At 43.3% G+C, this 16,785-nt stretch overlaps 1 protein-coding gene across 8 annotated transcripts in view; it reads left to right on the forward strand.

Moving 5' to 3' along the window:
- The window catches only part of MAP7D3 (MAP7 domain containing 3), a 51,994-nt gene that overhangs the window by 26,947 nt on the left and 8,262 nt on the right, over positions 1 to 16,785 (forward strand). For 2 of the 8 annotated variants that reach the window (XM_059732889.1, XM_059732891.1), the window contains 8 exons: positions 4,892 to 4,993; positions 7,815 to 7,913; positions 8,378 to 8,476; positions 9,572 to 9,697; positions 11,636 to 11,781; positions 12,512 to 12,642; positions 12,895 to 13,145; positions 15,703 to 15,838. In XM_059732889.1, coding sequence (XP_059588872.1) covers positions 4,892 to 4,993; positions 7,815 to 7,913; positions 8,378 to 8,476; positions 9,572 to 9,697; positions 11,636 to 11,781; positions 12,512 to 12,642; positions 12,895 to 13,145; positions 15,703 to 15,838 — 1,090 coding nt within the window. The remainder of the gene's footprint in view (positions 1 to 4,891; positions 4,994 to 7,814; positions 7,914 to 8,377; positions 8,477 to 9,571; positions 9,698 to 11,635; positions 11,782 to 12,511; positions 12,643 to 12,894; positions 13,146 to 15,702; positions 15,839 to 16,785) is intronic. The other 6 variants (XM_059732890.1, XM_059732893.1, XM_059732894.1 and 3 more) reach the window with 6 other exon arrangements.

The following is a 16,785-nucleotide window of genomic DNA, read 5'->3' on the forward strand; positions in this document are numbered from 1 at the left end:
CAAATGGTTTAACGTTTTTCTCTAGTTGTGTTTCCACGGTGGGATTTGCAAAAGCAGAGCTGTCCTTTGTGTTGGCATATAACACTTGAAGGTGACCTCCCTTGCATTTGCTTTCTACCCCTTTCTGTGGAAGAGGTTGAGAAACACTTGGAAAGCCTTATGATCACTGATAAATTGGTCTATAGGAGATACAAAAAATAACTTCCTTTATTACAAAGGCTTCATATGACAGCCCTTTGCAGAGACCCAGCTAAATCTGTGAGCTCTGAAAAAACTTTGCATGCTGCTAGCTTTACTAATCCACTACAGCTGCCTTGTAATGCTCTGATGATATAATACTTGAGAACGCAATGAAAAGTTTAACTGAGCATGATTTAACAGCTATAGCCTGTTCTGGCAACCACAGCAGAAACATGTATGTTGTTCCTCCCCGCCCCCCCATCGTTTCTCTTGCTTTTCTATGCATGCATTGGTAGTTTACTCCAGAAGTCATTGGTTTGACTGGGTTGGCTTGCCTTTGAAACATGCAGTTCTTAGGGAGACGCATTCAATTCAGTCATCCTCTGGTATCCAATCTGATTTATTTTCAAAGGCAGGTTGGAAAATTATGGGCCTGTCCTGTTTCCGAAAAGTGCACTCTCGTTTTTACTGTCAGGTTTCCCCTTAAACCAAAAAACAACATAATTTGTCCAGAATTGCCCATTGCTTTATAAAGCAGCCTTTTTTTTAAACACAGTCTTTACTTTTCCTCTTATTCCTGAAGAATATACCCTTAAGAATATAAAAATTATCTCTCTCCCTTGATCTGTAGTTGCAATGCCTCTATCCAGTTCCATCAAAAATTAGCAAAGCCCTCAAACAAAGCAAGAAAGAAGCAGGCCTGCCATCCAGAAATGCACGAGTGAAACCTTAAGGCTTTTTGTCTTGATTTGCTTTGCCATTCACCTTTTATAGGAATTGCATAAGAGCTAGTTTGTCTGATCAGCAGCCTAAGCAGTCCTCACATGCTTTAACCAAAGTGCCCAAAACAAAAGTACTTTGTTCGGTGAACAGAACCAAGTAATGACCTTTCCTTTGGTGCCGTACCTTAGGAGCCCAGGGTCTGGGTAATGTGCTGTTAAATTGGTCTAAAAGATCTAGGGAAAGTCGCTTTCCTGAACCCCCGCCTACATTTGAGTTCTGTTGGTCTTCCTACTTGTTCCCTGCCTTCTCTGCTGGAGCCCTTGGAAAGGATTTGACCTTTGTATTTTAAAAGCAGCCAGGATCTGCAGCAGTGAGGTCTTTGGGTTTTGTGAGAACCCCAGGGGGATAACAGACTGAGAAGAGAGATTCCTGCCAGGACAGACATGGTCTTGAGGCCTCGGTAAGAGAAGTCTTCTCTGCCTTAGGCTCTCTTAAAAATGAAGCTTGTGCTGTTGGCAGCTTCAGCTCAGAAATGCAAACAGTATGCACCCATTCCTACACAGCAGGCTAGCACGGAAGCACCAGGTGGAAAGCAGACATTACAGGCACAAGGAAGCCAATTTCCCCTTCAGGCCTTGCAATGAGCTGACAGATACCTGCTGTTCGGGCTTGGTGCTCTCGGTTCTGCCGGCTGTGTTCTTATTTTTAATCTCTGCAGTAATTTGTTCCAACTTGTCTCCTGTAATGTCCGGTACAGGGTGAGACTTATTGTGGATCCCTTTGAGTTGTACTGCATTAAGTGATTTGAGAGTAGCTTCATAGCTACGGAGAGAAATGAATTGGGGCTGGACCCGATGATCTTACAAAGTCCCTTACAGCCCTGATGTCTATGAAAAGAAATGTGTGTGGCAGTTATACAAAAAACTTGCCACTGGTGGTTGGGAATTCGGAAGATCAGCAGAAAATCCACAATCAAGCATTTCATCCCAGTATTAACCACTTCTCTGTTAAATGCTGACCAATGCGGTTTGACTCTAACAAGAAGCCTGCGATATAGCGCAGTGCTGCATAATAAGTCTTTGGCATCCTTCACAGTAAAGGCCCAGCAGCTGATAGTGAGTTTCCTATTACAAAAAGGATGCTAATCCAAACCAAAAAATGCAGGCTCTGAACACAGTGCCCTTGCCATTCTGTTGGCCATTTGCTCCAGTTCTTGCAGTTTGTCTTATACAGGAGGGAGAACTTGTATTTCCCAAAGAAAATCCTCCAAATGCAGAACTAAACCAGTTAGGAGACTGGGTTCAATGGCCCAGGAGAGGCAGTTCAGTCCTGTGAGTTCCTAAACAAGTGCCATGCACTTGAAATAATTTGTTCAAGAACATGCTGAATTTTGCTCAAGAGGTGCATGCAGAAGGATGCTGTTAACCCATTCCTTAGTATTAGCAGTTATTCTCCCTAACAGCCTAATGAGAGATAAAATTGAAGCTGGCTGATTAAGTCATTAAAATTATATTGACCAGGGAGCTAATAAAAAAGGTTCATCTGAATCCTGAGCAATGGATTAATGCTTTCTGGAGAAAGAAATGCAAACAAACACTGTGTATGTGTGTGTTATGTTCAAACAAACCAAGTAGAACTGTTCACTCTGTGGCTCTAAATCAGTAAATTTGTTTAATTGATTTCCCCCCCACACTTTTTGCATTTTTTTATAGAGATTAAAAGCCAGGAAGGACTGACTTTCAGAGTTGCACCAGTTTAACTGAAGATGTGCTGTTCAACTTTGTGATAATGCTCTATCAGTTTAAAGATGCTTAACATCAGAAATTTGTTCCTTTTAAATTGCAGGAGCAAGTGAATTTGATAACTGCATCACCAAAATCAGTGTAACACTTGATTAAATGGGTGCAGTTTACCCATCAGTAAGCCCAGCGCTAAGTTTTAAAACTGCTTTTTATTTAAAGCAATGCAGACCTCTCTGGGACATTCCCATTTCAGATTTAACAGGCTGTTTGGTTTGCCTCAAGCTGTTTCTTGACTGTAAGCTAAATCGGAATAAACCCGATTTAAATCAAAGTACAATTCTCAATCTAGCACTAATTTAACACGGCCTTTTAAAAAAAGCATCTCCATTTAACCCAGGGCAACTTTGTGTTTGGACTAGGTCAAGGACCTTTTTGTTGCCAAGTTCTCAAAGGGTTAGAGGGGCCTAACTTGATGGAAATCAGTGGAATATATATGAGCATCTGACTCGGAAGTCAGAAAAAAAGCATCGAAGTAGTGTTGAGATTTTAACGTTAACTTTAAGTCTCCTGTGCAGAGCCAGAGCCCTGGGTTTTGTGCATGTGCCATCTGCCTGTAGTCCCCTGAGTACACATGGAGGTGGTCCCTGAGGCTCTGCACTGGAGAAGTGTGCACCACAGCTGAGCGCAGTGTTTGAGTGATGTTTCCAAGGACCCTAGAATGCCACAAGCCAGAAGGATTCCCTTTGGATCCCAGCAGCCCATAGACTAAATCTTAGGTTTCACGGCAGTTCTTAAGTTGTACTTCAAGCAAATGAAGTCTCAGATTTAGTTTAATACTTATGCATCCCTGTTTTCTGGTTACTTCATTTATTGGAAAGTCCTGTGAGTGGCTACGTGGCATGCTCCTACATCCTGAAGCCATTGCCCTGTCTCATTACGAGGGGAGCCACTATGGGGTGCAGTTTGCTTTGGAAAAACATCCCTGTGCAAGACCCTGGGAGTGTGTAAAGTTCATATAAAACCCACCTGCCTTAGGAAATCCTTAACTCAGACTTTCACTCCTGTGTGCACCCTTCGATTCATGTTTTAGGCATCACAATCCTACTCAGTGCAGCACAGACCTCTCACTTCTCAATCTTCTGGGTGCTGGCATCACCAGGCTTGGGTTTGTATACACACAGTATGGCAGAGGCAGGCCGATCCAGTCAAATCCTTACTTGCTGGCTGCTTCTAAAGGAAGCTGCCCTCACATGCTTGGGAAAGGGAAGAGCTCCCTCCATGGTGAATTTTCCCTGCACGTGGCTTTACTACTGAGATAATCGGCTCTGCTATCAGCGTTTTTGATTCTGTCAAAAATATCCATTAAATTCATATCAAATATTTCCCATTTTTACCATGCTGGTTTCTGCTGCTTTGTGTGCGTTGCTGTTTCCTGCTTCAGGGGTTTCCACAATAATGGGTGCCTTGCTCCCGTCTGTAGTGGGCCTGGAGAAGCGCTCCATCCTGAAAGGGTACTGCCTTGTCTCTGCAGCACAAGGTCAGTTGACATGTGGGCTAAGGCAGAACCGAACATTTGAAGGGATTGTCGCTTGATCTCTTATCACTTTGATGTATCCAAGTGCACAGAATCTCCAAACACCACGTGGAGCCTCAGGGCCAAGATGTAGACACGTTTATGATATTTTTCTCCCGCTAGCACCTCCAAAGCCCCACAAACTCCTGGAGGAAACGTGCTTTGATGGTTAGAGCAAGGCTTGAGAGTTAACTCCACCACTCTCTTTGCTGATCAAGCCACCTAAGCTTTCTGGACCTTACTTTACCTGCTGAAAGAGTTTAAAGGGCAGTTAAGGTATGTGATGTGCTTGGAGATTCTGGAAAGGAAGGCCTAGCACCAAAGGCTGTTAGCAGTCAGTATTTTGGTGGTTTCTTTCTCCTTGGTATTCTAACAGAACCAAGCCTGAGCATTTGTTGCCGAGGACATAAATCAAGATTTCAAACAGTCTGTAACGCATGGAAAATGAGATCTCTCCCCCAAACCTAACAAAGCTGAACAGCTTGTTTCTGTGCAGGTTGTTAGCTTTTAATAATTCCAGCAGCAAGCGTGCAGCAAAGCCCAAAATATCTCCGTTAATCACCAAGCAGAGGTGGTAGGAGCTTTCAGGATGCAATACTTAAGCCAGGTTATCCCAGAGAAACCTGTTTTCAGAGGTGAAGGCAAATGCTAAAACAAACACTTCTGTCTGCAGCCAGCAAGCGTTCCACATCTGCAGCAAACCTCAAGCAAGCGGAAGCTGCCATGAACAAACGCTTGTCCTCTTCTGCAGCGCTGCTCAGCTCGGCTGATCGAAGTAAGTGTGGATGTGTTGGGCCAAGGGCTCTTTCTGGGCGAAGGTAGTCTGAATATACTCCTTCTCTGAAAAAGCATTTTACTTCACTTGTTAACCAGTGGACTCATTTTGATTTGTTAGAACAGAAGAGGAATGGCAGAGATCACTATTTTCTTATTTCTAGCATTCAGTTTTGCTAAAGCCAAATCTTTAACTAATGATTGATAAAGTAATTGTTTTGGACCAGCTCAGAAGGCTTTGCTTGCCTTGCACAATTTTTTTTTTAATTGTAGATTGAATTAAAAACTGCAACTGAAAAAAGTATGAGAATTTTTTTCTGCACTAAAACAGCTGCAGACACTTGATTTGCATATTCATAACAAAAAGAAGTGCTGCCCTTGGCATCAAGCCTGTCTTGTGGTCCTCTTACCAGTACTCTGCAGGGACCTCATTGCTTTTGCATCTTAGAATTGAATATAAGCAAAAATGGACAGAAACAGTGGGAAATTCTGCTGTCCTGTTTTTTGCTTTGACTTTGGGATTTCACAGGGCACAATTTGTGTAGCTGCGTAGCGTATTCTGCCATCATCTCCCAATTTATTAAATGATTGTAGATTACAGCCTCGGTGGCAGTACACATCTTTTCTTCCCCCACCTGGAGCATTTCTTGTATTGTGCCAAGACTTTTTTTTTTTTTTTCCTCCCTTGCTCTTTGTAAAACCCTGGGTCAGTACTACTGAGCCTAGTCCTGCTGAAAGAGCCCTGGGCTGGAAATCTGATTAGTTCAAAGAACGTGAGTTTCTGATAATGCGCTTCCCCTTGCTTCCACCTGCAAATAACAGTTTTTCCTTACTGATGGAGGAAGCTGACTATCCAGGGGAAATAGTGACACCGGCTGTTCAGAAACGGTTGCTATGGTTTTCTCATATAGTACATGTCATCACTGTCTTCTCCAGACAGCAAAGTTGCCAGCGACACAAAGACATTCACAAGTCTGCTTTGGGGAGAGAGAGCTTAATTAACTTTGTTTTACGTGCTCAGGGAGAGGAAAGGAGAGCTCCCCACCACCTCCCCAAGGGTGCTGCAGCCTGTTTAGAGAGGGCGGTTGTGCTCGGCTGCATCCTTTTAGAAATTACTGATTCTGAGGGGCAAAAAGCATATATAAATTGAGGATGGAAGGGGAAAGACTTTCTGATGTTGCATGAAAGCAGAGTAAGGGCCCAATTCTGCAGAAAGAGAAGGTCTTAGAGGTCCATGCCCCTACTTATGATCTGCACGATTTATGTACATACATGTTTGCAGGGCTGAGCATTGGGTGTGAGCAAGAAACAGGACCATGCCATATATGAAGCATTTGTCCTCATTTCTGTTCATGTCCATATTTATTTCACCAGTTACCACCTGAGAGGGACTGGCCCAAAACCTCTGACTCCATGTGAAGCGTAGCGTCTTTTGGGGGAATATCAGACTTAGCCTTATTTTCTGGAAGAGTCTGAAATAGGAAAGCTGATCAGGACTCCCAACTGGGGTCTCTCTGTTCAGGCTTCCCCTTCAGCAAGTCAGAGCAGCACTGAGCTCCTGGTGCGGCTCCCCTAAAGCAGCAGTCGCCTAGTAAATGATGCGTGGTTTAGGTACCCATGACTGCAAGCATCTCTCTGGGCCTTTTGCAGCGAGTTGGGATTCCTCTGCGTCTCATCACTGTTTTGTATCGTCATAGGCACTTCTGGTTGTGACTTGTAAGCTGAGTCCACCATGACATGATGGCATCTGAGAGGCTGCTTTTCAAATGAAGCTTAATTTAACCAAATTTCACATTTTATTTCTATTTTATTAGCCACTGTAACTGCTTTTGCAAAGGGGAGGTGAGGGGTGGGGAGAAAGAGATGCTAACCCTTTTGCACACCATATGTGCTTTTAAAGATAACGGCTAACTAACTGCATCCTAAAAAGCAGGTGGCTGACTTCCAAACTGCACAGCGGATATAATCCCAGGTTTCACCTGGTTTCTTCTATTTACATGTAGGTGCCTGGCTGCTGCCAGAACCTGAAATGGAAGTGGGATTGTACCCCTGGACCAGTGAAGAAATCTCAGTTTTCAGCTTGCCTCTCCTCTGGTTTACTCCAGTTGAACTTTGATGTCAGTGGAGTTACTTCTGACCCAAGCTCGTGTCTCTGTTGTCTCTGATAAAAAAAAAAAATATGAGCAACAGCCTCTTTTAAAGCTTACATATTTTGAAAGGCATTCAGTGTCTCAGCATGTGCTTGCTCCCAAATCCTTAAAAAATAGAGTTAGGGAGGTTAATCACCATCAAATTTTGGCTTGCTTTTTAGAGCAGATCATAATTTAATTGTTCAGTGGTGTTATTTTTAATAATGCACTTCAAATTAGCCTTTGTTTTGGGCCTTTCAGATCTTTCTGTATTATATAGACCAGCTATTGGCTTATATATTAAATGCCCTTAGGTACTGGGCTTGGGGCTTGGGTTGCACTGGGCTTGGGTTCTGTCCCTTTTTATTGAATTTAAAGATGTTTTTTCCTGGATACATCAGGAGCAGTATCCTATTTTTCTGCAATGAATCTTGATTTTGATTTAAGTCTTAATTTTACCACAAATCCATGCGCAGGACAAACTTCAGGATAACTTTGCTGTCCAATGATTTGAAGATACACTTTCATTTCTTGCCACATGTGGTTTCTGTAGGGTTGATTTAAATGAATCAGGTGTGTTGATTGCCCTGCTATTGCATACGCTATGAGCAGAAATAGTGGGGTTGGCGGTTAAGAGAACTCCTCCAGATGCTGGATAAAGCTTAATCCTGGGATTTGCACTTTCACTTGCAGGTACCACAAAAAGAAGTGCTTCCTTAAGCAGATTGAGTAACAAAGTCCCTCTGCATTCTTCCCAGTCAGCACCCAAAGGTTCACAGGTGGAGCAGAAAGGTGTCGGAAACTGATTTTTCTTTTGTTTAATTAGGAAAGGGCAAATTAACTATTTGAGATAACTTAGCTTAAGTTTTGTCTTTAAGTTGAATGTCCAGACTTTGTTCATAAATAATTTCTACCAGAGGAGCGCATACATGCAGGGCATCTGAATGTTTGGATGTAGAGATCGGGATGCACATGCTACTAGTAACAAATGTTTCATTCATAATTCTTGGTTTCATGAAATCAATGAAATCTTGGGTTTGTCTAAGATGATTTCCCCAGAGATGGTACTGGACGGGGGTGTGGGGCATCTGCTAAAATAGACGACCAGCATGGCATAAGTATTGAATAATGCCACTCAATTCTGCGTAGGGGTATTCTTGGCAATAATAAGAACTAAAGGCAAGAAGGGGGTAGGTTGTGTATTCAACATGCAAATGCCTTATTAAAAAAGAATAATCCTTGCGCTTGGTCTCTAGGAGGAGCAGGAAAGAAGAGGAGCACATCTTTGAATAGAATGAATACTAAACCTCACTCTCCCCCCGAGCTAGAGAAGGTGAAAAAGGAAGAAAAACCAGGTGGTTAGCTCTTTCTAAAAACTAAGCTTTTACTTTGCAATTTCAAAGCAAGCTGAGGAGAGATTTTTTGCCCTAGACTGTTCCCTCTGCTGTTTTTACTTTTGGAAACTCTTCAAGGATTTTAATTATGTAGTCGTAAGATGAATTAGCCCTCCAAACTCCTTGGATTTGATGGGAAAATGCTATTGGGAGTTTTTGGTGATTTGTAGCAAATCCGATTGCAAGCAGGCGAGCAAAAGCTTAGAAAAACGACAGGGAGACATTTTAAGGCAAAGAGATGATTTCACTCTGAAGGTGTTTTATTCTTTACCTAAATCTCCCTCTCTTTGTCTTTTAAAAGCTCTGTTGTTTTTCCAGTTTAAAAGCAACTTCTCTGTTCCTGCTGCTGGACTGTTGTGTGTTCCTGAACTAGAGGGAAACTCTTCCCCCTCCCCCCTTCTACCTCTCCCCTTCCCTCTTGTGCCTTGTCTTTGCATCAAATCCTGTGGTTATTAATACTCTTTTCTAATCGTGTTGTTTACGTGAAGCCAAAGGACAGCTGCTTTTATAACAGATATTTTCCTTTTCAATTAACAAGTTGAAAATTTTCCTTTTTAGCAGCTTTTTGTCGTCCCAGGAAGCTGCAGGGTAATGCTTTGGAACCCTTTCGCTGTGAGCACGCTGTGCAAATCGGCTCTAATATCTGTATGCTGTAACCCACGAGATGTTTCTGGTTTGCACCCTAATCTGTCCAAATAACCTCTCTTGCACTTGAACTTCCAGGGAGCCTTTGCCTAGCTGCGCCCAAAGTTTTTCATGTTTTGACTTTCGTTTTAGCACCCATCTCTGTTTCGTTTGTGTATCATCCTTTTTTGCATAAAAATAATTAGTAATAAACAAGTCAAGGACAACAATTGCAGTCCTGTCTGATTGCAGCGTTTAATCCTTCTGTACTATTACTAGATATTTCCTTCTTCATGACTTTTTAAAAAATTTTCTTCCGAAAATGTTTTGATTTGCCTCAATGCTCACAAACCTCCTTTGCTGTTGTGCTGCTTGTTTCCTTTGTTATATGATTTCACGTTGGATCCTTTTTGATTTGTTCCCATCATTCAGCTCGCCGCTCCCAGTTCAGTCCTCTGGAGAGTAATGTAATCAGCCGCCTCCTCGCTCCCACACAGGCCTCCTTAGCTAGGAGCAAAAGTGCTGCTACATTATCAGCTGATGGACAAGATGCCTCAGGTAACAGGGGTGCAGAAAAAGCCTGCAAGGGATAGCAGTGCTCTTCAAGCAACACCTGCCACGAGTCTCTAATTTACTGCCCTTACCCGCAGCTCAGGCAGTTAGTTAACACATCCCTATGTACCACGCTACTTGCCTAATATTTGCTTTGGTAAAGTAAATGCAGCCCCTTTTCTGTGTTGCATGTTTGTTTTGCAATTTAATTGACTAGTTTTGCCTTTTAAACTGCAATACAATTTTGGTTGCAGAGAATGTTACACTGATACTTATGTTTGACCCGATTTGAGCTCTGTGTTTTGAACAGGCACCTAAATGAACGAGAGTAACCTCGTAGTACAGAATCTGAAATTTAAAACATTTCAGAGGAGGCATTAAGCAGGAAGTATTTCTTTTAGGGCTACCCTACTGGCTTCAGGAAACAAAATTCTCCATGACTCTTACTGGATGCATCTGTAAGAGAGATCCAGTGTGATCTCTCTTACAGATGCATCCACTAAATGTATTTTGTTTGATATACAGGAGGCTTCAGGTGTTGTGGCACCAACCTGGAATCCACCCCTGTTCTTTTGCTCCCTTTCAAGTTGGTTTGCATTTCTTTAAGGCTGTGCAGTGTTTGTCAGATTTTGTATCTCTTAAACCAGTTAAGAGTCTTGCTTAGTCACAGCATTTGTTCACTGCTGCCTTACACCTTTCCTTGGCTTATTCACAGTCCATGTTCACATTCATGTCATCTTTTATTTTACCACAAACTGTTGCTTTACTTCATCTGAGAGAAATACCATCTTTTTTTACTGACATGCACAAGATGCGAGTCTGGCTCTATTCAACAAAAAAAAGTAGAGGTTTCATTGTATCAGTAATTTTAGTGATGCTTTCACCTGCATAACTCTGGTAGTCTCCTTGTTCTTCTCCAGCTCAAATTAATGGTCATAAAGTTCTGTTCTTACAACAATGCTATAGATATTAAAATAAAAAGTGTTATCCATAATAGTCCAGTAATTGGATGCTGGCATCTGTAGGTTGCTAGAATTTTCTTAATCCTGTAGAAAAATCAAATGTTTCCCCTTTAGACCTGTTAGTTTCTGTTTGTAAATACGTCTGTCATAATCCATATTCTGTAGACGTCTATATATGCACCACGGCCTTTTAATTTCTCTTGGTGATCAGTTCTGTACAGTGGTTGTATTTTGTCAACATAGCTTACTGCATATTAAGAACTTAACAATTTTGAAGGTGGTAAAGCAGTTATAATTTGACCCTTAATCCTTTACACTCGCATATTCTTCACTTGCCTCCCATCTTGATTTATTTTTTTTAACGCAGATAAAAAAGCCCCTGAGTGTGAGTGGTAAATGTGCATGTACTCTTATACGGTTGCTTATTAAATACGAACAATACATAAAAAAAACCCGCTCAGGATGCTTAATATGGTAACTGCAATTTGTCACAACTCTTATGAAAAACTGCTCTTCAGGGTGGAGAAAATGATCCCTTTCACTAGAACGCGGGCAGCTACATAATGCAAACGTGTGACATCCCATTCTGGGCTCTAGAAAAGGCTGGCCCATAGAGACCCTCTGATTTGATCTCGAATTGCCATAGGCGCAATGCGACTGAGTTGGAAACTCCATCTGTACACTGCAAGCCTGATGGAGACGATGTTTGAAAAAGCATTTTATTTTTATCTACCCCCAGCTGCTGCTTTCACAATGGTTTTGTTCTTGGTGCTGTTGCTTCTGAAGTACTAATTGCGTGGTGATGGTGGCTTGTCCATGACCTGTTGCAACGCGCACTTCCTGCGGTGTTTCCTCTGTATGGTTTCTAACACGCACAATCTTTCTCTCTCCCTCTCTCTCTCTCTCTCTCTCCTCCTGTGTCCTGTTCTCATGCTGTGCACTTGGTTCTGTGTTTTGTCTTGTCGTATTCCTGACTTTATAGAATCTCACCTCTGTCCTCGTTCAGCTTCAGCCAGCTCTGTCAGCACACCGGTCCACACTCCCCGAGTACCCGTACGCAGCAGGAGCATTGACAGATTGAAGACATCCGTACCTGCCTCTGAAACAAGCTCGCCAGACTCTGCACAGGTCTGTCGTCTCGGCTAAGACATTGCACGAAGTAATTCTCTTTTGGGGTAGATTGAAGTAGGGCCCTGTTATACAGTTTCGCAGTCCTGCTTGAGAGCAATATGCTTTGCTCCAGAAATGCCCAGTACACACATCAGAAGCTTTCTTTGCATTGTAGGTAAATGTTACTGGGCAGTGTCTGTCTCAAAGTAGCAGCATCGTAGCAGTGGGAATTTCTACATCTCTACATTCCTGTCATCTTTCAAGCAATTGGTTTTAGAGTGAATTTAAATCATCTTAGGTTGTTCTTTCCATTAAGATTAATAAAAGCAAGTCCAGATGAGAAATGGGCATATTAAAGGGTCATTTTTGTGGGCAAAGAGCTATTTTAGAGATGGTCTTAAACTGATTGGAAACAAATTTCAAGTGTGCAAGAATTTCTGGGTCTTTGAAGCTAAACTGAAATCAGTCTGGCCTCAGAGCTCTTGGATGTGCTTGTCTTCATAATCTACTGAGCCAAGTTCCCAGATTCAGACAGTCTCAAGCTTCTTGGAGCTTCAAATCTCTGTGAGAATTGTGCAGGTCGAGCTCTTGTATCTTTGAGGACATGTTGTTCATAGATCCAACGAACCTCATTAATGTAACGTTGCTGGATCCATGTTCCAACAAAGAAGCATCTTAAATAAAAGGGCAGGCCTTCTGCATTTCTCTATTGTCTTTACATCATCAGTGTTTCTGTGTGTCTGGGCAGAAATCAGAGGCAGAAAAGCAGTCACCATGTTCTGTGGGAAGACGCCCTCCCTCCCCGTCTGTGTCAGCTCATAGAAGATCTCCTTCCCCAGCTAGTTTGGCAAAGCATCCACCATCCCCCTCTTCAGTTAGGTATGTGTATCAGTTTAAATCTCTGTTCATCCTAAGTATCATTCAAAACAAAAATGAAAGTTCTGATGCTCTCCAGGTTGGAGCAGTGCGTTGCTGTGTATATCACAGCCCAGGGGAAGGGTGCTTGGTACCAAGCTTGTCTGTGTCTGACCCAACTATACAGTTGGTCCAATACAAGATAATAAAACAGCCAAAGGAATGGTTCCTCTTCAGGGGCACGTTTCAGGCTAAAAAATACTCTTCTCTCAACAGACAAAATCAAAAGGCACGTCCACCATCACCCAGCATCTTAAAACAGAGGCCACCCTCTCCAACAACAGTTACTAAACCAGCACCTATCCAGCGACCCCCTCTTACCCCAAGTGTTATCAGTATTACCAAAAAGAAGCCTGAAACCGAGAGCAAACCAAAGGAGAAGAGCACAGATGGAGCGGGACAAGAGCCCGGTGTTTCGCAGCCCTCGGAGAGGGAAACTGTAGCAGCTGCCTCAAAGACCAAAGAAGGTAAGTGCCTTCAGGTGACCAGCACACATCTTATTCCAGATACGGCTATGGTGGCGCTAGCAAGTACACAGCTTGAAGGTGGCACTTACCTAAAGAGAGATCTGGGGATGGGGCACCCCCAACACAAATTGAGTTCCTAGGCACCAGCTGTCCCTAAAGATCATGGTGGCAGGTTTGGAAAGTGTGCAGGCCAAGCTCCATCCCCTTTCTGAATTTTCCCTGAATGCCAAGTCTGATGTAGCATCCTCCTAAGGGGAAGAAGAGAAGCCCTGATCTTTCATTGGAGGACTTTGACTCAAATTGGACATCTAATCCAATTTCCGGCCTTGCCATCAAATTCTCTTGTGATGTTGATTTATGGCTTTCTGCGCTGAACTTCCCTGTGCCCTGGCTTCCCCAGCTGAAAAAGGAAGTTGAATACTTTGCTAGTCTTTGTGAGAGATGAGAAAAGTGAAATGCAGTAGCCACTTCCACCCTCTCCAGTTTCTGTGTGGTTGTATTGAAATCTGGTTGTATTGTAGTTTGTGCTCTGTAGGGGATGCTAGGAAAGCTTCCCAGTAAAGTGTTGGTCAATTATTAATTGTACAGTGGCTTTAGGAAAAACACAGAGTCGCTCCACAGTGTGCAGTTTGACTAGACAGTTCAAAGTTTGACTAAAAACAATTTCCTGTTTACAGTTTGGGTGTTAAACAGGCTTAGATTTGCAAACACATACACCCAACAAGTACAAATAGAAGCGTACATCTTTGAAGCCCTGAAATGTAAAGTAGATACCTTGGCGCTTTACACCAAAGGCCTACGTCCTTCACAAGTAATATTGTCAGGGTCAGGGCTGCAGGTTTGACACTGCTGATGTTTCAGTTGTGACACTATATTTTATTGATTTGGGTTTGTGGATGCAGAACACACACGACTCCTTGCCTTGACACCTGCTGCTGCGCTTGTTTGTTATAACAGTGTAGACCACAGACTGTCGTGCTACTTGCTGTACAAGCACACAGGATACATTGACGTGGCTTCACGCTGGACCCCAGATTGCTGCTTCCAGAATGGAGCCCTACCCGCTCCAGGGCAGGACCAGCAATCAGCAGTTAGAGCAGCCAGCCGGGCACAGTTCTGAGCCCCTGCCCACGCAGCTCTCAGTGGGCAGAGATGGGTCAGCCCCCAGAGATGCGCTTCCGACACACTGCTAGGTGCCAATTCATTAGAAGGACTCAGCAGCTGCCCTTGATGGAAGGCTGGAACTGTATAATGGGTCGTTCGCCCCAGAACTGACAAACTGCGCACACACCTTTGTCGTGCCTCTGCAACTGTGCGTGCAGCTGACGTTTTCACTCCTGCAGTGGGCAGATGGTGTTGTCATATCCACAGCTGTTGAAAAGTCTAGCCTACCCACCTCGCCTAAGCATACAAAGATGTTCAGACATCACAGAAATGCATATTATAGTCAAGTATCTTGTTTTTGGGCCAGAAGCAAAATACCTTTAGCTGCACATGTGGATTTGCTGTCTTGAAGGAGGCAGCTTTTTTCATTTAACAACTTTCCTGAATGCATGAAGATGATGCTGACTTGAAGACTTTTATGCCAGAGGTTATTGGCTGATCTGTGAAGACATTAACAACAAAAAAACCTTATGTCCTCAGCTAGTGTAGATAGAGGCCTATCTGCTTCAATAGCTGAAAACTGGGCCCTACTTTTTGCACCTCTGGAAAGGTGGAGATAGTTCCTAAGCCAGAGTTCTGTTTGCTAGGGATTTCTATAGTATGTTCACAATTAACTTCGTAGAAAGTGGCTTTTTGGAATATTTTTGTTTTCTGGTTAACATGTTTCTTTATTCAGATACCACGGTAGTAGGCATAGTATTAAAAGGCGATTGCTTATATGCACGTGTGCACACACACAGCCACTTCGGCTGTTTTGTTCTCCATGGAAATGAGAAATTCCACATGTCGCAGCCACGTGGAAAGATTCGTCATCCTAGAGAGTTTGTCCTCTACTGACATGAAGTGGTAGAGATGGACTGCACATTATTTTCATCGAAGTTCAGTATAAACGAGAAAGCATAAATGTTAAATTTGCTTCAAAAGATTTTTTTTTTAATTTAAATTTGCCTTTTTGCTCCTGAATGTGCTTGTTCAGACTATTAGAAGAACGACTGAGCTTATTTTTATGTAGTAATATCTCACCAGATTTTTTTAACGAGTTATTAGAATAGGCTCTGAAGGAAATACAGCCTTCTTCTTGGAAGTGCCCCCTTCAGTGCTGCAGTGTTACTTCTGCTGTAAGTTTAGTTACAGTAATTGCATTATTTAAACAACAGCCAGTGCTGGATAGTTGGAACAAATTACAGTTGAATACCTGCAGTAAATCAGGTGCTTTTGCTGCTCTTTGCTCATCCATCTCCCATATGTTGAATACTGAGTAGTCTCCAAGACTGGGCTCTGTCCTTGTGGTCAGTTGGATGGAAGAGATCCCACTCCCTTCTCATTTTACGGTGGGGAAGGCACGTTCTGAAGGGGCTGGTCCCATATAACAGCACCTTGTTTTTAATTGCAGACCCTAGTAGCAAAAATATTGCAGGGACCACAACAGCCGAAGAAGCCTCGAAAATCTTGGCAGAGAAACGACGTCTTGCACGAGAGCAGAGAGAGCGCGAAGACCAGGAAAGGATTCAAAGGCTGGAGGAAGAACGGTAACTCTTCACTACCAGAAAATCAGGTTTTTGGTGTCTGTAAACTAGTCTGGGGGCATTTTCGGTGCACATCCCACCTAGTCAGAATTGTTCCAGTCTCGGGGCAGGGAGACATCCCAGCTGGGGGGTAGGATGATAGAGCGCTGTGATAGCAACATCAAGGACTGCCTGTGTGAAATGGGATGGCACTTCCTAGGCAGTGTTACCCTCCCACATCTCCACTGGGTCCACTCTTAATGTGTTAATACAGTGCTTACCCCACATTTAACTTTCCTCTGAGGATATCAGAAGTCCCTGGGAAGCGTTCCTCTTCAGCTTTCCAGTGACCGGCTCGGGGACTGTTCCAACTTGCAGGCTACTGGTTGCACACAGTATTTGTTATTTCCACCCCACGCTGAGTATGATAAAGCAAATTTAGTCAGGGGGGATCCTGTCTTGAGCCGGGGGTGGACTAGATGACCTTGTGAGGTTCCTTCCAGCCCACCTTTCTTATGATCCTGAATGTCCTTTGTGGAATCACTTGGTCTCTCAATCCAGTTGTCAGTGGACAGATGACCTGATCCCTAAATTGGCTCCCCTGTGGACTGACCCCGTCACCCCCAATTCGGTGTCAGAGTCAGGGCATAAATGAACTTCTGTTCTCAGGGATGGCTCCGTATCAGATTTGATTTTCTGCTCCTCTCCACCCCTCCTCTGGGATGGAGGTCATTAGAAAGAGCTTCATAAATGGGTTTCTCTGCAGAGCTCTCAAACCAGCACCTTGCATTAGCTTCAAACTCTTACTGTCCTCCTATTTCTGCACCTTAAAGCGGTGCAGATTTCTTGGGGGTACCTGGGAGGAAGGAACAGGGGAGTGGAAGGAAGGAAGGAAAGGGGAAATACAGATGGAGGGAAAGGAAGAAAAGTGCACATGCACCTGGGGAAGTTTGTGTGGTTCCAATGACAGC

This window comes from Alligator mississippiensis, chromosome 8 (assembly GCF_030867095.1).
Source record: "Alligator mississippiensis isolate rAllMis1 chromosome 8, rAllMis1, whole genome shotgun sequence".
NCBI classification, from domain to species: domain Eukaryota; kingdom Metazoa; phylum Chordata; order Crocodylia; family Alligatoridae; genus Alligator; species Alligator mississippiensis.